The sequence below is a fragment of the Electrona antarctica genome (assembly GCF_951216825.1).
Source record: "Electrona antarctica genome assembly, chromosome: 7".
Lineage (NCBI taxonomy): Eukaryota > Metazoa > Chordata > Actinopteri > Myctophiformes > Myctophidae > Electrona > Electrona antarctica.
This window is the reverse complement of record NC_136812.1, coordinates 13,778,494-13,800,529: the sequence shown is the minus strand read 5'-3', so window position 1 is coordinate 13,800,529 and position 22,036 is coordinate 13,778,494. Positions and strand designations below refer to the sequence as shown.

General features: G+C 45.5%; 1 protein-coding gene across 1 annotated transcript in view; it reads left to right on the top strand.

The window, feature by feature from the left end:
- Nucleotides 1–22,036, top strand: part of plpp3 (phospholipid phosphatase 3) — a gene marked incomplete at its 5' end in the record, with an annotated part of 52,694 nt that overhangs the window by 6,000 nt on the left and 24,658 nt on the right. Inside the window, 3 exons of the mRNA XM_079505385.1 lie at nt 9,455–9,509; nt 20,255–20,425; nt 20,793–20,815. Coding sequence (XP_079361511.1) covers nt 9,455–9,509; nt 20,255–20,425; nt 20,793–20,815 — 249 coding nt within the window. The remainder of the gene's footprint in view (nt 1–9,454; nt 9,510–20,254; nt 20,426–20,792; nt 20,816–22,036) is intronic.

The following is a 22,036-nucleotide window of genomic DNA, read 5'->3' as shown; positions in this document are numbered from 1 at the left end:
TCAGAAGGGACTAAATTCTTTTCGCTCCTATGCCACCAAAATGTGGAACGCCCTACCAACTGTCATTAAGACATGCGAATCCCTTGACTCTTTCAAAACCGCTCTCAAAGGGCACCTACGGACGGCTGCAATTCGAAACTGGCCCCTGTAAAATCGGAATCCCTCAAACACGAACGCATGGACAACACAAGAGACGGTCGCGGCCACACAGCCAACTCAAGGTATGGCCACTGAGCCAACTTGGGGACCCAACGCAGCTCCTCCAAGGAAAACAAACAAATTAACGGAGCTGAACGTGAATCCCCCCCCACCGCCCACCCCTTTTTTTCCCCCTCACTGTATATGTTTCTTTTCCCTTTTTACCTCCTTTATGATGAATTCCTGTTCTGTCTATAGAAGTGTCTATTTGTACGTCTCTAAATGTTTTGATGATTTGAACATGGTGGACCCTATTGGAAACAAGTGTAATGCTTAATTGGGTCGTCCACTCACAGTTAACAGCCTTTGTATTGAGTTTGTGCTTGAAATGTACTGTAATTCTGCAAACTGTTAATAAATTCTTCAATCAATCAATCAATCAAATTAATCCAAGGTTTGTCATATATTATGGTTTAGTAGGCATACACTTTAGCTGGTCAGTCAGTGTGTGCAGACTCAGAGAGAGAAGCAGCACTGCTCTGCTCATTAAATTGATATGACCATATGCGCATCTGATCAAGATAATTAGTTATTTGGCAACACCTGTGTGAAATACCAACGCTTTCATATAGCCTACTTTTAGAATAAGCTTTTTCTTTTTTTGTGGCCATCTACAGGCCAGCCATGTGTACTGCATATTTATCTTGAAAACGGAGCAGTTTACCGGTCTCGTGTGTAAGGCAAACATAATTAACATAACCGCAATGTAGACGCAGTAAAGTTTTATATCGTTCACAAACTTAGGCGGGGAACAGCCCGCGACGTCCTCGTGTAGTGGCCCTCTTAGTCGACTAAAATGTGTTTTGGCGGGCCTTGATGCCGTCGTAATGGCATATTTTACACTTGCTGAAAATAGCCGATTTACAAGCTCACAATGCTGCAACGCGTTGTGAGCTTGTTGATCTGCTATTTTCAGCATGCATGAACCAAGTGTAAAATGACTTATACTGGATCTCTTGTCCACTATAGTCCCTTCCTAACATTTTTGTCTAGTTTTTATTTGTTGACGACATTGTCAATATATTTAGTCTTAGTTTTAGTCATCATAGCTTAGTTTTAATTCAGTTTCCATTTAGTTTTTGTCAGTGGAAAAAGGTAGTTGACGAACATTTTTCGTCTTAGTTTTAGTCGACGAAAACAACACTGTGTGGAAATAATGGAAAAGTCCCCCCATTCTGTGTTGCCTTGGAGGTCTGAAACATGATCAGTAACACTACGAAGTACAGATGTCACTGAGATGTACTTCATAAAAAACTTCATAGAAAACAGGCTGTCTTTCTGTATGTACGTGTGACTGAGGCCTAAGAAGTTCCCCCCAGTTATTTTGCACACACACACACACACACACGCACGCACGCACCGCACACGCACGCACACACACACACACACACACACACACACACACACACACACACACACACACACACACACATACACACAGTCACACACACACACACACACACACACACACACACACACACACACACACATTGTTGATGACATTAGGCATAATGTCTACCACGTGCTGTTTACATATAAAGTATTCGATCAATCCTCAATCGATGGAGAAAAACATAATAATTTCCCACTCACTTAGCCTAATTGTGCTTTTTATTTGGCCTAATGTTATTATCGTCATTTCCACCACTAGATGGCAGTAATCACTAAGGGTTTGACTTTGCTTTTCCTGCATAATATTGCGGATAGCTCCTATATGTCCTATATGAACTTCATTTCGACAGAGCTGGTGAATCGTGTGGAATCCTGTGGATGCATTGAATTCAGTGACTTACAGCAGTGTTTACATTTTCTGCATTTGCATTTTGCTTTTTCTTCTGTGTTGTTATCAGCTAGCCTATATTATTTCCTGTTTGTTTTAAATTAAGTTAGGGTTAGCAGATTTGAACATAGCCTACACAACATTGAATATGTTGAAAAAATTAGGACTATTCAAGTAAGAACAACTTGTAATTATATTACAAATTAATTGATATTGCTATATGCATTTTACTGTGTTGTTTTCTGAAAGTTGCTCCTAAAGGGTATAACTTGAGCCTTATATCCACATTGTTATTATTGTAGCTGCAAATGAGTCATTTGTATTTAAATTCACAGTTTTGCAAGAGGTGTTTTGTTTTGGATGCTGGTGTCGAAATTCTCACTGTGTGGAACTCTCTTCTCTCAATTCCTTCCCCTTCCCCCCACCCACTTTAACCCTAAAACTGTATATGTTTTTTGAGTGGTGTAAACCACTCCTACAACTGGCTTTTGTGTGCAGAAAAAAATGAGCATGGTTGCTATGTTCAAAATAATTTCTGACGTAATTAAATCACACCCGGGTGAACTGGATGACCGTAGCAACCATGCTCATTTTCTCTGCACAAAAAAAGCCAGTTGTGAAATCACATCCAGGTGTGATTTCATTACGTCAGATCAGAGCTGATCAGGCTATATAATACCTTACCTTATATAATACCTCACATCGGACAAAAACTCCAGCTGAATCAACTTCATGGTCACAAATCATCACATCAGAAGACGAGTCTACCTAGCCAAAGATCTTTAACGTCAGACATTACGTCAGACCACAGCTGATCATGCTATATAAAACCTTACACCACTCAGTTCACACGGGTGTGATTTTTTTTTTACACATAGAAGTGTATATTTGTACGTCTGAATTGAAAATGGTGGACCCTGGGCCTAAAGTGCTTTATCATGGTGTCGTCCACATGCAGATTATGTATCAATAATCAATAATAATCAATAATCAATCCTTTAGCCTATACTTCTTCTCCCATCTGTAGTTTATTGTACAATATTGCATAACCTGAAACTGAGATGTACTGGGGTTTTGCTAGTGTCATGCGCGTTCTATTATGTTCTATTCTATTCTATTCTATTCTATTTTAAGCGTTTATGGCTTAAACTCACGGTTCAGTCGTGACTCGTAAGCTTTACATGCTCCTGTCATTTGAAAGCGTTAACATGATAGATTGACGGATGAAAATAGATGGCATATGTGTTGCAGATTTGCAGAAAGCACGCTGTTTTTCGGGCAGCAGTCCAAAAAGTGCGCTCTATTGGCGAACTCCCCTGTGGTGCGCCTGTCGTGCCCGCGCGCCACCGCTAGGCGCGCCTCGCTCCTGCTCCTCGTTGCCCCCTCGCACCCTCGGCCTCAGAGAGAAAGTTTTCCACGGAGGGATGGAGGTGATTACCCTCCACTAGCAGAGAGGGAAGAGGAGGGCTGAAGCCGCTGAGAGAGGGGACTTGAAGAGAGAAAGGGGGAGGAGGAGAGAGAGGAAGGATTGATATAACAAGAGCGGCTCTCAGCGCGAAGCGCTATTTCTCACCCTCCAAGCCTTTGAGTCTGAATGTAACGAGTCTGAACGGGAGCTGGGCTTTCCATTCATTTTTGTTGCTCAGACAACTTTTTTTTAAACCAGCGACGTAGGGGTGAACATTTATTTTTTTAACGATTGTCCAATACAGCCGAGTTTATTTAATTTCTCTTCTGAAAGTTTAAAATACGAACGGGGGACATCTGATCGCATCGCTGGGCTGCGCGGCTGATCTGCAACTTTTTTACGAGACCTCCGAGTTTTGGGAAGTTTAGTTTCCCATTAGAATTGCATGACATTTCTGCAGCTGGCCGGTTTACCTTTACTGGACTGACAATAAGAGAGTTTCTTTTACCTAAGTGCACCGGCGTGGGATTTTAAAACCTAAACAAAAAGAGGGGAGTTCTCAAATGCAAAAGTATACGTATGAGAAAGCCATGGCTCAAGAGACAAGGAACGGAGGAACCTCTACCTTAAACAACAACAATGGTATTGACAACAGCAAGAGGAAACTGCTAATAGGTCTAGATATCTTCTGCCTACTTCTTGGTGAGTTATTTTCCCCCTTTTTCTTTTTTGAACATAAATGATCTTATATATCAATGTAAACAATAATTTGACTGTATGCCTTATGCTTGATTACACACACCATCATCATTCACGACCGTTCATATTTGACACCAAACACAAGAAGAGATCAATACAGTTCAGTTGGAACCCGCGCTTTCCTAATGATTGGTAATTATTGCTGTTTATCATTTGAAAAGGATGACTATTGCCTTGTTATCAGTGGCGACAGGACACAGTGCTGTCTTATCAGACTGTACAACACACACCGCCCCGTGCCTGGAAAGCAGCGCAGGACAAAACACTGACTATAAAGCCTCAGTAAATTACAGTAATATACATTATAGTTGCGTGCCGGTATGTGAGCTTGTAGATCTGCTATTTAGGACTACTGCAACAGCAGTGTGAAACTATACAGTAGGCTACAAATCAGGCTTAAACCGAATGTTTACGGGTTGTCACAATGTCACTCATGGTTTGGCAACAACACTGTTTGTAGTATAAACAGTGTCATTGCCAAACCATGAGTGACACTGTCATATGATGGAATATTCCAAAACAATTCAAATAGGCCTAAAGAAGAAGAAAAATACGTGTATAAAACAAGTAGGCCTAGAGATAATATAAAAACAAGCAAAGCAATTAAGCAACATAAAATGTTGTTTGTATCCGTGATCAATATATTGATCATTTCAAAGTCCATTTGATGGTCACAGTTTGGCCCTGCGGTTTGCTGTCCAGTGTGTGCCTGCCTGGGGCTTCAACGTTTTGAAGAGCGCTGCATAAAACCTGCCCGTTTTACTGCCCTTTAAATAGCCTGTGACCCCCCTCAGGTGCACCCATAACCCTGTTCCTATGCCTCGGGTGCAGCCCGTCCCATAACCCTGTCCCTATGCCTCGGGAGCAGCCCGTCCCATAACCCTGTTCCTATGCCTCGGGTGCAGCCATAATAACCTACCCCTGGTCCTCTGCCCCTGTACCACCCCCGAGATGCAATGCCTTTCCAGTTAGAGCTGTCCATACAATCCCGGACAGAAAGATGCAGCATGCCTGCAGAGAGAACTGAAATCTAAAACAAGAGATTGACCGATATTTGATTACATTTTAAACATGCTGCTCAACAGTGATTCTTATTTACATTCACCATATGGGACTTAGCCTACTTTCTCCAGTATAGACAACCCGACTCTTTGTGACATGTATTGTGTGTCCTCGCAACTTGTTATTCTATGGGTGTCTCATCCAGTGGGTGTGTGTGTGTGTGTGCGTGCAATGCCGTGCGTGCGTGCTTTTGTGTGTGTGTTTATGTGTGGCTTTGAAAGCTGATTTTCTTTTGGCTGTTGTCACTGTAGCCCAGTACTCAGTCAGTTCCCAGCAGTGCCAGCAGGCCCCTCTTCTCTTTTCATTTCCTCTCTCTCTCTCTCTCTCTCTCTCTCTCTCTCTCTCTCTGAGAGGGATTAAGGGAGTCAACTCAAGCCCAACTTCTACACATTTCTCTTCCAGAATCCAGAACCCTTATAGCAAAGCCTCGGCCAGCTGCCCCTGATCACTCCACATCGAATCACCAGCTCTCTTCTTTCTCTCTCACCCACCCACCATCTCTCTCTCTCTCTGTCCAGGGAAGCAGGGGGGGAATGCATGGAATAATTGCTTAAGCATGTGTTGTAGCAAGGGAATGCGTCTCCACTCAAAGAGAGAGAGAGAGGCAGGTAGAAAGGGAGAGAGAAAAATAAACTGGACCAGTGGCTGACCAGGTTTAAGGGGGAGCAGGTGGGAACCACTCTTGAAAAACAGCCTTGAAAAACGTGAAAGATTTGGTCATTAATATAGTATGTGAGAAACAACGCAGTAGAATGCCTGGACCCTAAACATCGAAGATTGTTAACGTGCAGACTCAAGACTAAAGAATCTGATTTGGTAGGTTGATCAGATCACATCTCAAAACAAAAACAACCAAAAAGTGACATTTGTTTCCTCAAGACCAGTGGTTCTCAAAGTGGGGTCCTGCAGGGTCTCCCAGGGCTCCTTGGGGGGGGTTCCTTGGACCTTGATTCCATTTGTACACTGTCAGAGTTAAGGGGGGTCCTTGAAATGTAAAAAGTTTGAGAAACACATATCCAAGACATTACAAATGTTGAAGCCTGACCGTTTGGTTGGTCCATTGATGCAGTGCGGTGCAGTCACAGCAGATTGCTGCTGGCAGACAGACACACAGGCCACAATTTTCCAGTGGGGGTTTATATTGGTTTGCCTATTAAAGGAACCTCAGACACAGATACACTGTTTCATCTGTAGCCATATAAACGTACGCAAGGCTTTGAGTCCATGTGCAGCCAATTTCCTGTGTAAACCGACTTCCTTCACACTGTATACCAAAGCTGCGGGCTTTGGGTCTTCTTTTTGTGCCCTAATAGAGGATACACATGCACGCACACAGCGAATATGTATGAGCTCCAGTGTTTCCAGAATTTTGAAGAGAATCAAGCAACCAGGTCAATGAAAAGTTATTGAAAACAAGCCCAAAAGAAGCGACTATAGGCCACATGAATGATGAACATTTCTAGATGGAGGGTCTGTGAAAAGGTTTGAGAAGCACTGGTTTAAACAACATTTAGGAAGGAACTCCAAATAAGCAGCTACACACACTTCAGTTGCTACGCGCAACTGACACACACATGCACGGATTGCACGCATAGCGAATGTGTGTGTGCCACTTGTGCATGCGCACACACACAAAACAGTCACACAAGGATTCCCCCCTTTGTTATGCTAAATGTGGACTGGCTGATTGGTTGGCCTGCTTTGGTGGTGGGTGGATGTAGGGAATTGTGGTGGTGGGGGGTGGTGGGGAGAGGGAGGATGGTGAGAAAGACAAGCAGGAGGAAAAAGGGGGAGTTATCAGGGGGTCCAGAATGGGGGGAACGAGGAGGAATGCGGGTGTGTGTGGACTGTGGAGGACAGGGAAGCATGCCGGTTTTTCAAAGGGTCCTGTCCCCCCATGCGTGTGTGTGTGTGTGTGTGTGTGTGTGTGTGTGTGTGTGTGTGTGTGTGTGTGTGTGTGTGTGTGTGTGTGTGTGTGGGTGTGGGTGTGGGTGTGGGTGTGTGACAAGAACGAGAGAGTGAGAGAGATACATACAGTGCCCAATAGAACAAGGCCATTAATAAATATTGCATTACCTTTTATCAATTATGTTTAGGTGCAGACACTCTGGCAGGCCATCTGCCAGCTGGTGTCAGACACATGCACACGCACACACACACACACACACACACACACACACACACACACACACACACACACACACACACACACACACACACACAGGTTATTGACACTCTTTTGTATGCCTGTCTGGCTCTCAGAGAGACCCTTGGGTGATGCTAATGACTCTATGCACAGGGGCCATCTGAGACCACTGTAATAATCACGCACGCACGCACACACACACACACACACACACACACACACACACACACACACACACACACACACACACACACACACACACACACACACACACTATACGATACGATTCCTGCGTCTTTGTGCTTCTGATCCCCAACCACTGATATTAACTGTTATTAAAATCCTAATTTACCTGTGTGAGTGTACAAATTAGCCCTGCATTCACAACAGAGTTAAGTTCAGGATTTTGCAGTGCACTAAATGAAAGCTAATGGTGCATTAAAAACACAATATTTGCTATTCGTCATGCAAAGAAGTATACAAAGCTTCACAGTAAAGTGGTTAAACCAGTGCGTCGTCATTACACTTTATATGAGTTTGGCAGATGCACACATGCAGCATCTGCTCATTCGGACTTGGCCACGCTCCCGAATGTTACTGAGTAGCGGCGGGATGATTTAGCGACATAGTAAAAAGCACGCACAAACACCATAAATATACAAACTAGACCACAGGCTTGGGAGTATCATATACTTTTCTCCTATATATGACCGATCACACACTCTATATACATTGAATCAATATATAACGTATACAATTAGGGTGGTTGTATTTGGTCCCTTCACGCTCTTCTATTGAGACATTTAGATCGTGTCAAAGGTCATGTCTCACCTAGCCTCGGAAACCCAGACGTTTTTATTTCCAGGGAGAAAAATAAAGTCTGGGGCCGAGTCCACTTCAATTCGGCATACAGTAGCGCAAACGTCGCTCCCTCTCTGCTGATATATTGATCGTCTGCACCTTTGTTAAATTGACGCACACACGTACACACACACACACACACACACACACACTCCTCTCTCTCTCTGTCGCTCTAAGCAATTAGTCTCATGTCCTGCAGCTGCGTCTAGTTAATCCCGGCGGATCCTGCCGGGAGCTGCCTATGCCATAGAAAGCATAGGTGAGTTCCAGTCTATGTCTCACCTAGACACAGGATCTGACACAAAGTTTGACCCGACGGTCAAGATTCAATTTATCCCCTGAGCAAGCCGGCAGGCTCTATTAGCTCAATTAAACATTTCATCACTTGTGCAGGTCAGGAAGCCGGGTTCAAAGATGTGGTAAAAGAGGAAAGTTACAGACTGGTAGTCCATCCATCCATCCATCTATCCATCCGCCTATCCGTAGTCGGGTCGCGGGGGCAACAGCTCCACCAGTGTTCCAGACGTCCCACTCCAGAGCAACATTTGTGACTTCCTCATGGGAGATCCCGAGACGTTCCAAGGCCAGTGAGTCGATGTGTTTCCTCCAACTGCGCCTTGGTCTGCCCCGGGGTCTCCTCCCAGTGGGACGTGCCTCGAGGAGCTCCCTAGGGAGATGCCCGAGAGTCATCCTAACCAGATGCCCGAACCACCTAAGCTGGCTCCTTTCCAGGCAAAAAAGCAGCGACTCTACTCCGAGTCTCTCTCGTGTGACTGAACTTAGTTCTCACCCTATCTCTAAGGGAGATGCCAGCCACCCGTCGAAGAAAACTAATTTCAGCCGCTTGTATTCGCAACCTTATTCTTTCGGTCATGACCCATACTACAGATCGGTAGTACAGCTTTAAATTTGAAAACAGCAGACCGAGAACCTCACAGCGCGTTGAGCTTGCTGCAAATGTCTTTCCCAGAATTCTGATGCTGGGGTTTAAGTGGTTAATGAGCGGTTGCTGACTGTGGGAGAGAGACACAATGGCGAGGCGCCAGTTTGTGACATTTTTCAGGAAAGACTACTTTCTAAAAGTAGCCCTCACTCTGATTATGTTTTACACAATGGGGGATAGAGATTATGTGTGTGTGCGTGTGTGTGTGTGTGTGTGTGTGTGTGTGTGTGTGTGTGTGTGTGTGTGTGTGTGTGTGTGCGTGCATGCGTGCACGTCCTCTCGTGTGCATGGGTACAGGCGTACATTAGTAAAGTGCACGAGGAGAGGGAACACGAGAAACAGGACGACATGGGTTTGGATGACGTTCAAGGATTGGAGCCCCCAGGGTTCCTCTTGCAGTGCAGAATCTCAGGCTGTCCCAAGACTGCTGTGTGTCCTTTGACTTTTAGTAGTACTTTGAAAAAAACAAGAGGCATTCCAAAAGCCCTGCCTGCGTGTTGTTAGAGTAGCTAATCGCTCTATATTAGGTATCGTTGTCGTCGGGTAGAAATCTCTTATCTCCATATTCTAACATTTTGTGTTTCTTCGTAAATGAACGGCCTACTTGATCATACTATACAGCGCCACGCGAAAGCATCAAAAGTAGGAGATCTGCAAGCTGTTTGACCTTGTAGATCTGCTATTTTCTTTATTTGAATCTGAAAAAGTAACAGTTTTGTTAGCCGACAGAGACGGTATGCGGTGGCCTATTTGATATTGGGGCGTAAAGACGAGGGTGTGCGGTTCGCTTATGAATACCTCAAGAACCGAGTCAGAGAGGGAAACAGACTCCGGCTCCAAGTGAACTAGAAGAAAGCCAATTTCCATCATCATCTGATATTCCTGGTGGCTGCCTATCTGGGCTCCCATCTGTCCTAGCAGGCAGTCAGGTGTTTGGTGATGTGAGTTTCCATGGAAGGGGGAGGGAGCTAGGTCCCTCTGTTAACCTTTATTATCCCAGAGGAATTGGCTTCATAACAGACCCTATAGAATTAACCCTATATGGTTTGAGCCTCCTGCTCGGCTCGGCCCCCTCCATTAGCTCCTATAGTATTACAGCGCTCCATCAGGCGGGCCCTCATTAAAGCTGGGAAGGTTTAACCTCTGCCTCCCCGGCAGCCACCAGCCACTTCAACCCTGAGCCGCTCTGCAAATATTTTCAGAGAATTGCTCAAATTCTTCATCTGGCTGCAGCAGTGCTGCTACCCTGCTTCTTGATGTGACATCTGGCACAATTTTCTAAGTGAGTGAACGAGCGAGGCATGGTGAGCGTCTATGTGTGTGTGTGTGTGTGTGTGTGTGTAGGGGAGCTCAGGAAAGGGTGGGAAGCGGAAAGGTAGTGTCGGTCGGACATAGGTGTGGTTGTGAAATGAAATCCTGGACGTTTCTTTTTATTTTTTTGCCGTACAGCCCATTTCCATTCTACCCTCCGTCCCCCTTAACCCCCTTCCTCCCCCTCCCTCTTTCCCTCTCGCCTCAGCCCTGCCATTGGTGCTCCCTCGATCACTTTAGACTAAAGACAGGGTATAGGTCGTTGCACACCGGCGGTGGCCCGTGGTCCGAAAATAGCACATCTACAAGACCACAGCGCCTTGCACCGCGACGTGTTGTGATCTTGTAGATCTGGTATTATCGGTGTGTGGTAACATAGTGACTAAGAAAAAGAGAGAAAAAAAAGAAAGAAATTGGACACATCTGCATGCAGACTTCACATCTTAGTTCCAAAACACGAGCGCTTTGGAAAATACCTGCTTCTCAGAAAGCACAACTTCCTAAAGAGCTCCAGGGAAGTGCATGCATGGCGCTTATTGCACACTGGATGACTATAATCTAACTTAACTGTGGGTTTCGAGGCTCCAGCACCACCACCGCGTGTCCAAGAGCACTGACCCTAATCTTAAAGACAAAAACACCCACAAGGGGTTCTAATTCAGTGTGGCTGAACTTGTGTACACTGGACACAAGGACGCTGGAAATAGTCTACCGGTATATACTGTACATTTGTGCATTCTTCTCAGTGGCTGAGTGGCTACATTTTTCACAAAAATTATGTTTCTCAAGTAACCAATTTGTGCTTCCTTTATCCATGCTGTTTGGCTCTTGTTGTTGGCTGTAGATTTGTAATGTTAACAGGAATGAACAAAGACACACATGTGTCGATTGCGTTTAAAGAGAAATCTCAAAAATTGTCTCAACGGATCAAATCAATCAAAACTTGATTTATAGTATATAGCTCATTTCATACCACATAAAATGTGCTCCACAGCTAAACGGATGGGTTTTTATTTTTAATTACCTATATTCTAACCGTACTCTTCCGTTCAGAAGGTCGGCTCATAGACTCACATACGTAGGTCAGGATAATAGCCAGTCATCTCCCCATGACATTTACCACTGCTGGGAGGGACACCTCAGCTTCCACACACTTACACGCACGCACGCACGCACGCACGCACGCACGCACGCACGCACGCACGCACGCACACACACACACACACACACACACACAGAAACATGCACATGGTACAACATATAAGAAACCACAATACAACATCCATCTCCTGACAGTTAGTTACCTCAGCTAAACTCGCTGTGTAGAAGGTCAACATTTAGGGTTTGCTTACATCACCAAGCGCCACTCTGTTATCACAGGGCTTGAGGGCAATGGCCTATAGCAGGGCTGTGGTCACTGTGCGTGCGTGCGTATGTGTGTGTGTGTGTGTGTGTGAGAGTGTGTGTGTGTGTGAGTGTGTGTGTGTGGAAGCTGAGGTGTCCCTCCCAGCAGAAGAGGCGTTCTGCTGTTATTATGTAATGAGATAAAGATCACTGGATGTTCACGGAAGCAGCAGAGGCTTTGGCCAAAGGGCAGCCAGCCCTCTTTACAAGAGTTATGTGCTTGTTAGTTTAGCCGTGTGGTCGCGCGTGTGTGTGTATGCGAGCGTGTGTATGCGCGTGTGTGGTTCATCACTCAGACATACGGCTTGGCTCTGAGGCTGCTGGCATGATGGCTAAATGACAAAAACGCTGGGGTATTTGTGTGAGCGTTTATGATTAGAGGTGTGTGTGTGTGTGTGTGTGTGTGTGTGTGTGTGTGTGTGTGTGTGTGTGTGTGTGTGTGTGTGTGTGTGTGTGTGTGTGTGTGTGTGTGTGTGTGTGTGTGTGTGTGTGTGTGTGTGTGCGTGCGTGCGTGCCCGCGTGCGTGCCCGCGTGCATGTGTGTGTGAGTGTGCGTGTGTGTATGAGTCCCATGTGGTTTATGAGGGAGCGGGAGTGCCCAGAGCTGTCATTAGATGGGCGCTATGGCCTGAAGATGTGTGTGTGTGCGCGCGGGTGCATGCTAAGCATCCTTGCATGTGTGGGTAGCATGTGTGAGCCGTCTGCGGCCGGATTTGAAACGTGTGTGAGTGTTATATGTGCGGTTTACCCGTGGGCATGCTGTAGCCTTCAGGTTGACTGATGGTGTCTGTGTGCGTGCGTGCGTGTTTGCGTGCATGCGTGTGTCACATGTGTGCTGGTATACAAACCAGACTCATTCATCTGTCTCTCTCTCTTTACTACCTTTTCTTTCTGTCACTGACACAAAGACTGAACATGCACAAAAGGCCCCACAACAGAGTCTAGTTTGCCGTTGGGCAACAACCGCTGTGGTGAAGCTAAGCTAGTCTCTGTCTCCCTTTCCTCCCTTCCTGTCTGTCTCCCTGTCTGTCTGTCTCTCGCCCGTTGATTACGACCCCCTCTGTCTCCCTCTCAGGTAAACACACACACACACGCACACATCCAAACTGCTCATTTAGATAATGTGGATGACTGGGCTGAACCTCTCCAACATAAACTATTGTTAGCAAAGCAGTAGCTGCATGTGTTACAGCCTGTGTTTGTGTTTCAGTGGGAGGTGCAAATGAGCATCGTTTAAGGAACTTCTGCGTGTGGGCACGGAGGTGCTTTGGAAAAAATAAAAATAAAACTTCATCATTATGCCTAGTCATTCTTTCCATCTTCTCTCAACCCGCCACCCCATCATTTTCAAAAACCCAGCAGGTAGACAAATGAATCGACCCAAGCCTTCACAATGGTTCATTTAGTTGTGCGTTGTAAAATGCACAGTACATTGGTAGCTTGTTTTGTTTTCAGGTCACACACACAGAGGAACAGCAAGGACAACAGAATGAATGGAAAAGACGTGGGGGGGAAGAAAAGAATACAAAACAAAACCATCTTAAATTATAAGGTGCGTCGAGTACATAAATAAAGGACACGTACAAAATAGCAACATGTGTAAGAGTCTGTTCCTAAAATAAAATGAAGTCCATTGTGGCATGAAGTAAAACTGTACTACTTTTGAACCCATTTTAGTACAAAAAAATAGAAAAAAAACCCTGAACAACACTGGCAGTCTTCTGTCATCAAACTAGACTTGTGGCTTTTGAAAGTGAGACGTGCCAAGTGCCAAATTTTGGTCCCTTTCATGATCGATTGAGGTGTAAAATGTCAGCATGTTAACTTCTGCTGGCTTTAATTGTGCTCGTATGAGGTGTGATAACGTACCCACACTGTCTATAAGCACTCTCTCAGATAGGCGTGAGGATATTCACCATTGTCCCGACAACGGGAATTACCACAACAAAACGGCCTTGAATGTTTTTATTGCAGTAAAAGATAACGTCGTCTCTGTCGGCTGGAAACCTCATATGTCCACAACGGTTACTTTTCAGGATTCACACAAAAAATAGCAAAAGTTTTATCTTTTGATACTTTCGTTTGACGCTGTAGTATGATCAAGTATGCGTTAATTTACGGGGAAAAAAACACACAAAAAGGTTTGAGAACATGGAGATGAGCCCGACTGCAACGATAACATCTTATATCTTAGCACATAATAGTTTCACATATAGTTGTTGTTTTTGGCATCTAAACAGCGTTGGGGACAACATACAATGCTCTCCCCTCGGTGGAGTCCTTTACCTACGGTCTGTCTGAGCATTTCATGTGTGTGTGTGTGTGTGTGTGTGTGTGTGTGTGTGTGAGAGAGAGAGACGGCCTGTAGGCGACAGATGATCACATACAGTGGTTCTTCATAACAGCCATCTGGCGGAGGCCTGGGATGCCTCATTAAGGACCCCGCGTTTGTCCCTGACTGGGCCTCCTTTCTACTGTCATACAAGAACCCTCTGTGTGTGTGTGTGTGTGTGTGTGTGTGTGTGTGCGTGCGTGCGTGCGTGCGTGCGTGCGTGCGTGCGTGCGTGCGTGCGTGCGTGCGTGCTTGCGTGCTTGCGTGCGTGTTTGTGTGCGGCGTGGGTGTATGTATGTGTGTGTATGTGTGCATGAGCGTGCGCATGTGTATTATTACTATACTTGTGAGCACCAAATAGTATAATAGACATTTGAGACTTTATTAGCGAGGACCATTTTCCTTGTCCTCACAAGAGAAATGTTTGTTTTAGGGTTAAAAACACAAATTAGGATTACAATTAAGAAAAAAATATTCAAAGCTTTTTCCTATTTTAGACTTAGTTTCGTGGCGATGTCACATATGTCACATGCTGTTCTACGAATCAGATGTACTCAGAAGTATAGTAATACCGGTAGTCATGCAAACCACTCTGTGTGTGTGTGTGTGGGGGGGGGGGGGGGGGTGGCGGCTCAGGGAGATTTTCACTGTCTCAGGGAACAATGGTGCTTTTGATGCATCTCAGTGTGCTTTTGTCCCGCTAACGAGCGCTAACTACACAAGCCCACATGGACACAGAAGGAGGACGGGCGGATGGATGGATGGAGGGGGGAGGGGAGGGGAGAGCCAACGGAGGGGCAGGAGGGGTAAAAAGAAGGAGAAGAAAAAAAGAGAGACACTCCCTTTTTCGGGGGGCTCCGGTCGCCTGCTGAGTAGCTGTCAGTAGTTTACAGCCGTAGCTTTGGTGTTATTGTGCTGCTGCTGCTGTGTTTGTGGTCTGTATCGGAGGGCTTATCGGGACATCTGTGTCTTTTTATTGGCTTGCCTGTTTGTTCCCTTATCTTCACTGCAGTTACTGATGATATGAGGGCCTATCCTGTTTACATACAGAGAAAGAACTGGCCGACCTGGTATCTAGCATCTATTTTTGAAGCTTCACCCAGACACACACACACACACACACACACACACACACACACACACACACACACACACACACACACACACACACACACACACACACACAGTCACCCAAGTGACACGATCCAACAGAGAGCCGCTGACACTCTGTGCCCATGATCCTCTGTGCCATACACACACAGCATAGCATCAGCAGGGGTTCTCAAACTTTTACTTTTCAAGGACCCCCCCCCCCCATTGTGGAGGGGGGGGGGGGTGGGAAGGGTTCTAAATTGACGCTTAAAAGTTTGTAACTCTGACAGTATACTAGGCCTACAAATCTACAAAATCTACAGGGCAACTGTGGCTCAGGGGGTAGAGCAGGTCGTCCAATGATCCATGGGTCGGCGGTTCGAATCCCGGCTCCTCCTGTCTACATGTCGAAGTGTCCTTGGGCAAGACACTGAACCCCAAATTGCTCCCGAAGTGCTGGTTGGTGCCTTGCATGGCTTCCGCCGCAATCGGTGTGTGAATGGGTGAATGTAATGCACAATCTATGTAAAGCGCCTTGGATAAAGGCCCTATATAAATGCACCATTTACCATTTACAAAAGGAATCCTGAGTCCCTGGAACCCACTGTTGTAATGGATAAAAAGAGAAAGAGTATCATTTGCTGTACCCGCCCTGGTTTCATAACTGCCATAACCCCCCACGGGATCGCCGAACGTCTATCTACCCATCTAGGGAGGGAGAGAGATGGAATGAAGAAGCGAGGAATGCAGTGAAAGAAGAGCAGAGGGAAAAGGAGTGCATTATATATATAGACTGAGAGAGTAGCATCAGGTTTCAAAGGCTGTTCAGCCAGGCCTTTGTCCTAGGGGGTAATAATGCCATTATGGTAACAACAACAGCAACAATGCCCAGCCCGCTAGCAAACCCAACCGACCCAACTAGCCAAATAGGCTAGGCTCTGCACGGCCCCTGGGGGAGGGGGGGGGGGGGGGGGTAGCACTCAGGTTTCCCTTCCACGCAGGCAGCTGTGCATCAATATATATGTCACACTACAGGGGGAAGTACAAAGAATGACTCGCAGTTGATCGTTTATGAGCAACATTTTCTTTATCGACCATTATACTAGGCAATGACATTGCCAAAATAAGAATGTCGGGTTCAAAGGAACACCCTTTGAACCCGACATCCTTATTTTGGCAATGTCATTTTTATTATTATTACTTTATTTGTATTTTTTTTTTATTGATTACAATTGATTTGCACTTTTGGACTATTGGTTTATATCGGTGTTGGCCTAATGACAGTCTGAACTAAACTAAAGCCTGTACCTGATTCGGCAACGGGCCCAAAATTCGGACACCGCCGGACACCGCGTTGCGTGATGTCGTGATCACACAATGCGGACATCGGACGTGCGGTAATTTCCCATGAAACAATGTAGCATCCCTATTGATCTATAGTACTGTAGAAAACATCAGAGGTCTTTAGTACAGAGCCCTGAGGGACTACTTTCACACCAACAAGAGGCGAAGCAGTGCTAACATCGACAAGCCCTCAGCCCATAGGTTGCCCTTACTGGTGCCTGTACAAAAAAAAAAAAGACCCCAGATGGGTGTCCTAACAGGTGCCTGCATGTAAAAGGCATTTATTCCTGTGAATAAAAATCCCTCTGAGTAAGCACATGCTTCAGCCGGCGGGGCCCCGGCCGGCCGTGGCTGGGCATTCACACACACTGGCAAAAAGGACAGGGGATTCATTGCTGTACCCCCGCACTGCTGACCTCAGCCGCTTCTGTGTGTGTGTGTGTGTATGTGTGTGTGTGTGTGTGTGGCTATGTGCGTAGCAGCTTGCAAAAAACAAAAGGTAAATGATATGCCGGGCAAAACACATCTGTAACAGTGCATGGGTATGTGTTTCGTGTGACGTGTGTGTATGTGTGTGCATGGATTCCTAAACAGTCCCCCCCCCCCCTCTCCCCCTAAAGGCCAGGGATAAATCCTGGGTGCCGGTTAAGGGTTTGATTTATTTTTTATTTTTATTCTTTTAAATTCTTGGGACATTTTTGAAAAGGTTCTTTGCGGTTTGGAAACTGCTGCAGTGCTGAAGTAGCCAGCACGAACCACAGCAATCCACTTCCACACCCACACAGCCACATGTGCTCTCTCTGTCCCTCTCTCACACACACACACACACACACACACACACACACACACACACACACACACACACACACACACACACACACACACACACACACAGTCACCCAAGTGACACGATCCAACAGAGAGCCGCTGACACTCTGTGCCCATGATCCTCTGTGCCACGGTCCGATCACAGCTCTGTGTTGGGAGGGGGGGTGACCTCTGACCTTTGACCTCTGTCACACTTTGACTCAGTGCGAGGTAGTGTGTGCAAAGGGCACTCGAATCAGCTCTCCAAAAAATACTCAAATAGTCAAAAAGGACTGAAAACCAAAAGAGTCTTTGGGGCACAATCAAATTATGTTTTTATTCACCTTATGCAGAGTGTCCACATGAAACGGGTGTTCAAAACAAACAGCACACAAAAATAAGTATTTACAGCCCACTGGCCAGGTTGGCTCTCTCTGCTCTGCTCCATGGGTAGTGGCAGGTGCTCCTTATAAAGGCTAGGCCCCTCCCATATGGACCAAACCAACCCTGGATTGATTCCACAATCGAACCAGTCCAGAGACATCACAATTCATAACACACATTTTAGTGTCACATATTACTAAACTTTAACCCCATTTGTGCAATTCAGACTCAGTGGCAGGGTGACCTGGCACAACCTCGAACCCCTCAGGCTATGCCAGCTAGGTCTTCGTGTGGACCCCGTGCACAACTAATTCCCCCAAGTTCCTGGAACGCCACACATAACTGAGTCACACGGATATAGGAAGCACTTAGAGTTTACACACACACACACACACACACACACATAAACGCACTTCCGAAAACGCCTGCCTGAATGATTGCCCGTGAGTTTCATCACATACGAAGTCGTCTAATTGACATTTTGAGACTCCCAGTTGGTTGCTGAAACACCCAGCAACCAACACGGAGCTGGATGGGCTCCAGTTGATGGAAGAAGTACTCACATGTTTTACTTAAGTAAAAGTAGCAATAATTACACTGTTGCAAGTAAAAGTCTGTTATCCAAAATCTACAAAGGTTTTGGCATTAACATATATTTAAAGTAACTAAAGTAAAAGCAGTCATTATGCAGAATGTGATGTCCCACTTCGCACATTTTCAAATGTATACAAATCGTTTGAAAATAGCAAGCTAGATCTGCTATTTACCAGTATAGCCAAAGTTTAAATAGGGCTGAAGTGGTTAATGTGTGTTTTGTAAGTACCTAAAGTTTTAAAATGATTTTAGTGCTGTAAAAGTGCAACATCTCTGAGATGTAGTGGAGTAGAAGTAAATTGGAAAAACTCCAGTAAAGTAAAAAATATCTAGAAATTGTATTTAAGTAACAGTACTTGATTACATGTACTTAGTTACGTTCTACCTTCTGTGCGTCCACAGAGCTACGGCACAGAGGGAGCGGAGTGACCTTGACACCCCGCTAGTCCCAAAGGTTAGGGTTTATATTAAGAGGAGCTATTTTGCTGAGGATGGGATGACAGGCAAATAGATCGGAGAGAGAAATGGAGAAGCTACTCCTACTCTTTATAAGTCAATCACAAAGGTCATTACCGTTAAGAGATGTGTTCTAAATAACTTGTGAACTAAAGGAAATAAAACAAATGTATACCGTTGCTTACGGTAGAATCTCCATATTTGAATTATTCGTGAATGTATGCACTACTTCATCATACAAGATACAATATCCTCCATGAAAAACCTTCTGAGTAGGCCTGCTTCCCAGTTCCCACCTACCTACCTACCTACCTACCTACCTACCTACCTACCTACCTACCTACCTACCTACCTGCCTACACACTGACACAACAACATCAACATGCAAATTAATTCGCTGTGCTTATACTCACGCACGTACATGCGCACGCACACGGGCACGCACACACCCGACAGTATCGCTTATCAGAACCAAGCAGAAATATATGCCCACTCCTTTCCTTTCCTTTCCTTTCCTTTCCTGGCCTAATGAATTAATGGAATAAGGATACACACAATCACTCACACTTTATGCTGGAAAAAACACACACAACACAATGTCTCTATGGCAGACCAATGTTCTGCCATGTAGAAGCCATGTTTCACCCACGTAGGTGACATGGGACCGTATGTGCAATGACTTGCAGAGGTGACATAATATAGAGAAGATATGTGTAGCCTTCAGCCTGTATAGCCTCGTCCAAGAGACGTATTGGCCTGAAATAGAACAGTGAACGTAATGGATACAGACACATCGGCTAGGTCTCTTATAATAAGACACGCACGCACACACAGCGTGGATCAGGTTGCTATATACAGTAGTATGCCGTATGAAGAGGAAGTTCCCAGAGATTGCATTGTGTGTTTGGGTTAGGTAAGACCGCACGATATCATTACTACACACGCACGCACGCACGCACGCACACACACACACACACACATTTAAAAGGGTTGAGCTATAACCCCTCGGATTCCCTGACAGGCAGCCCGGCTGATCTGCCGTTGACCTGAGAGAGTGATCACAGCCCGGAGGTCAGAGCAGGAGAGGAAAGGATAGACTGCATGTGCAGAGAGGGAGAAGGGGACGGGGAGGGGAGGACAGGGAAGAGGAAGACGAGAGGAAAGAAGAAGAGTGGAGAGACCTGTTGTTAAAGGAAACAAAAACAAAAACAAGGCCGAGTTTGATTGACTGTCAGATCAATGGAATCAATTATAAGACCCTATTAGCCTCATTCCCACTATCCCTCAACGACCCCCCCCCCCCCCACACACACACACACACACACACACACATCCCCCTTCCCTCTCTGTTTTTCCTCTCCGTCTTTTTCTCAGTCTGGGGGCAGCGGGCGGGTCACACGGTCGTGTTTGTGAGACAGGAGGAGGAAATTGGACGACAATGCTTCTTCCTCTGCTGCGTCTGCTCCTCCTCCTCCCTTTCACCTCTCACACACTGCCTCTCCTCCCTCGCCCCTCACTTCCTTCACTCGCCCGCCCGCCATAATGGTTAGCGGTATCATTCTAATCCTGCCACTGAAAGCCTCCCGAAAGCCCATTAGAATGTCAATGGCCGTCCGGCAAGGGCAAGTGTCCAGAGTGAGAGCAGTCAGCGTACAGGAGTGAGAGGGAAGCATGGTGGCAGCAGCCTGTGAGCTCATTAATTCATTGTCGCACACAAAAAAAGAGACTTCGGGAGATTTTGTTGCTCGGCCAAAATGGATATATCTTCAACTGAATAAGGTGTCGCGAAAACATATTTTCAATGTGTCAAGTGCTCAGTGAAAAGAATGACATATTAAGTGTCAAGCGCATGATGAAAAAAATAATTACTTAATTTTCAATGTGTCAATACTCAAGACCTTTTTCCCCCCAGTGAGACTTTACCGCAAGCATAAGGTAAAGCTTAATTAACTTAATGGCATTAGTGGCATGTCTAGGACAATTATCCTCACCTTAGGACAACAGTCTAAAGGTGAGCCGTGGCTTCTTCTTCTTACTGGTCAGGAATGAGGATGGCATTTAGATGAGGAAGAATGGAAGAGAGGCAGAGCGTTTATGCCTAACAATGGACTCGGTGCTGGGGTGAAATAACGCAGTCAAATATATTCAGAAAGTGTGAATTTGCAAAGAAGAAAATGACCACACAAGCACATTAATCCTCGGCCGTGCTATGCGCTCTCATTCAGACTTACTGTATTAAGGGGAGTTTAGACTACGCGGCTATTTACGTGTAAACTGATTACCGATAAACCGATAAATTTAAACCCAAAGCCAATCAAACAAGCGCTGGTGGGGATAAACTCTCACGAAACTATATATCATCTCTGTCGGGTGGAAAACTCATATTTAAAACTGTTACTTTTCAGGATTCAAATAAAAAAATAGCAGATCTGGAAGCTCGAAACGCAGTTGCAAAAGCTTGTCGATCTGCTATTTTTGCATTCACTTGTGTAGTGCATTGATTTACACAAAAACACAAACAGTTACACTATGGAGATAAGAGGTTTTTGCCTGACAGGAACGATATACAAACATACATGCACTACTGCACAATGATTCCAGGCTGGCAGTGGAGCGTGGACATGTGAGTGGATTATGGCTTGTGTGTTGTTGCACAGACTATAATGTGCTTTAGAGTACGCACACACACACACACACACACACACACACACACACACACACACATACACACACACACACACACAGCACAATTGTAGCATGCATTGCACAGTGCACACAGTCACAAATACACACAAAGTTCACCCAGATTTCTATTTCTTTCCTCCTTTCTAATTGAGCAGCTCTGATAAGGAGATGCCAAGACTTCAACATGTAAACATGGACTTAATAACCAGCCAATAGATATGAGCTATTTCTGTCTGTCTGTCTCTCTGTCTCTCTGTCTCTGACTGTCTATATCTGTCTGCCTCTCAGTCTGCCTCTCACTCTCTCTCTCTCTCTCTCTCTCTCTCTCTCTCTCTCTCTCTCTCTCTCTCTCTCTCTCTCTCTCTCCCTCTCCCTCTCTCTCTCTCTCTCTCTCACTCTCTCTCACTCTCTCTCTCTCTCTCTCTCTCTCTCTCTCTCGGTCATGGCGAGTAGCCCCTAGTGCACAGCGGC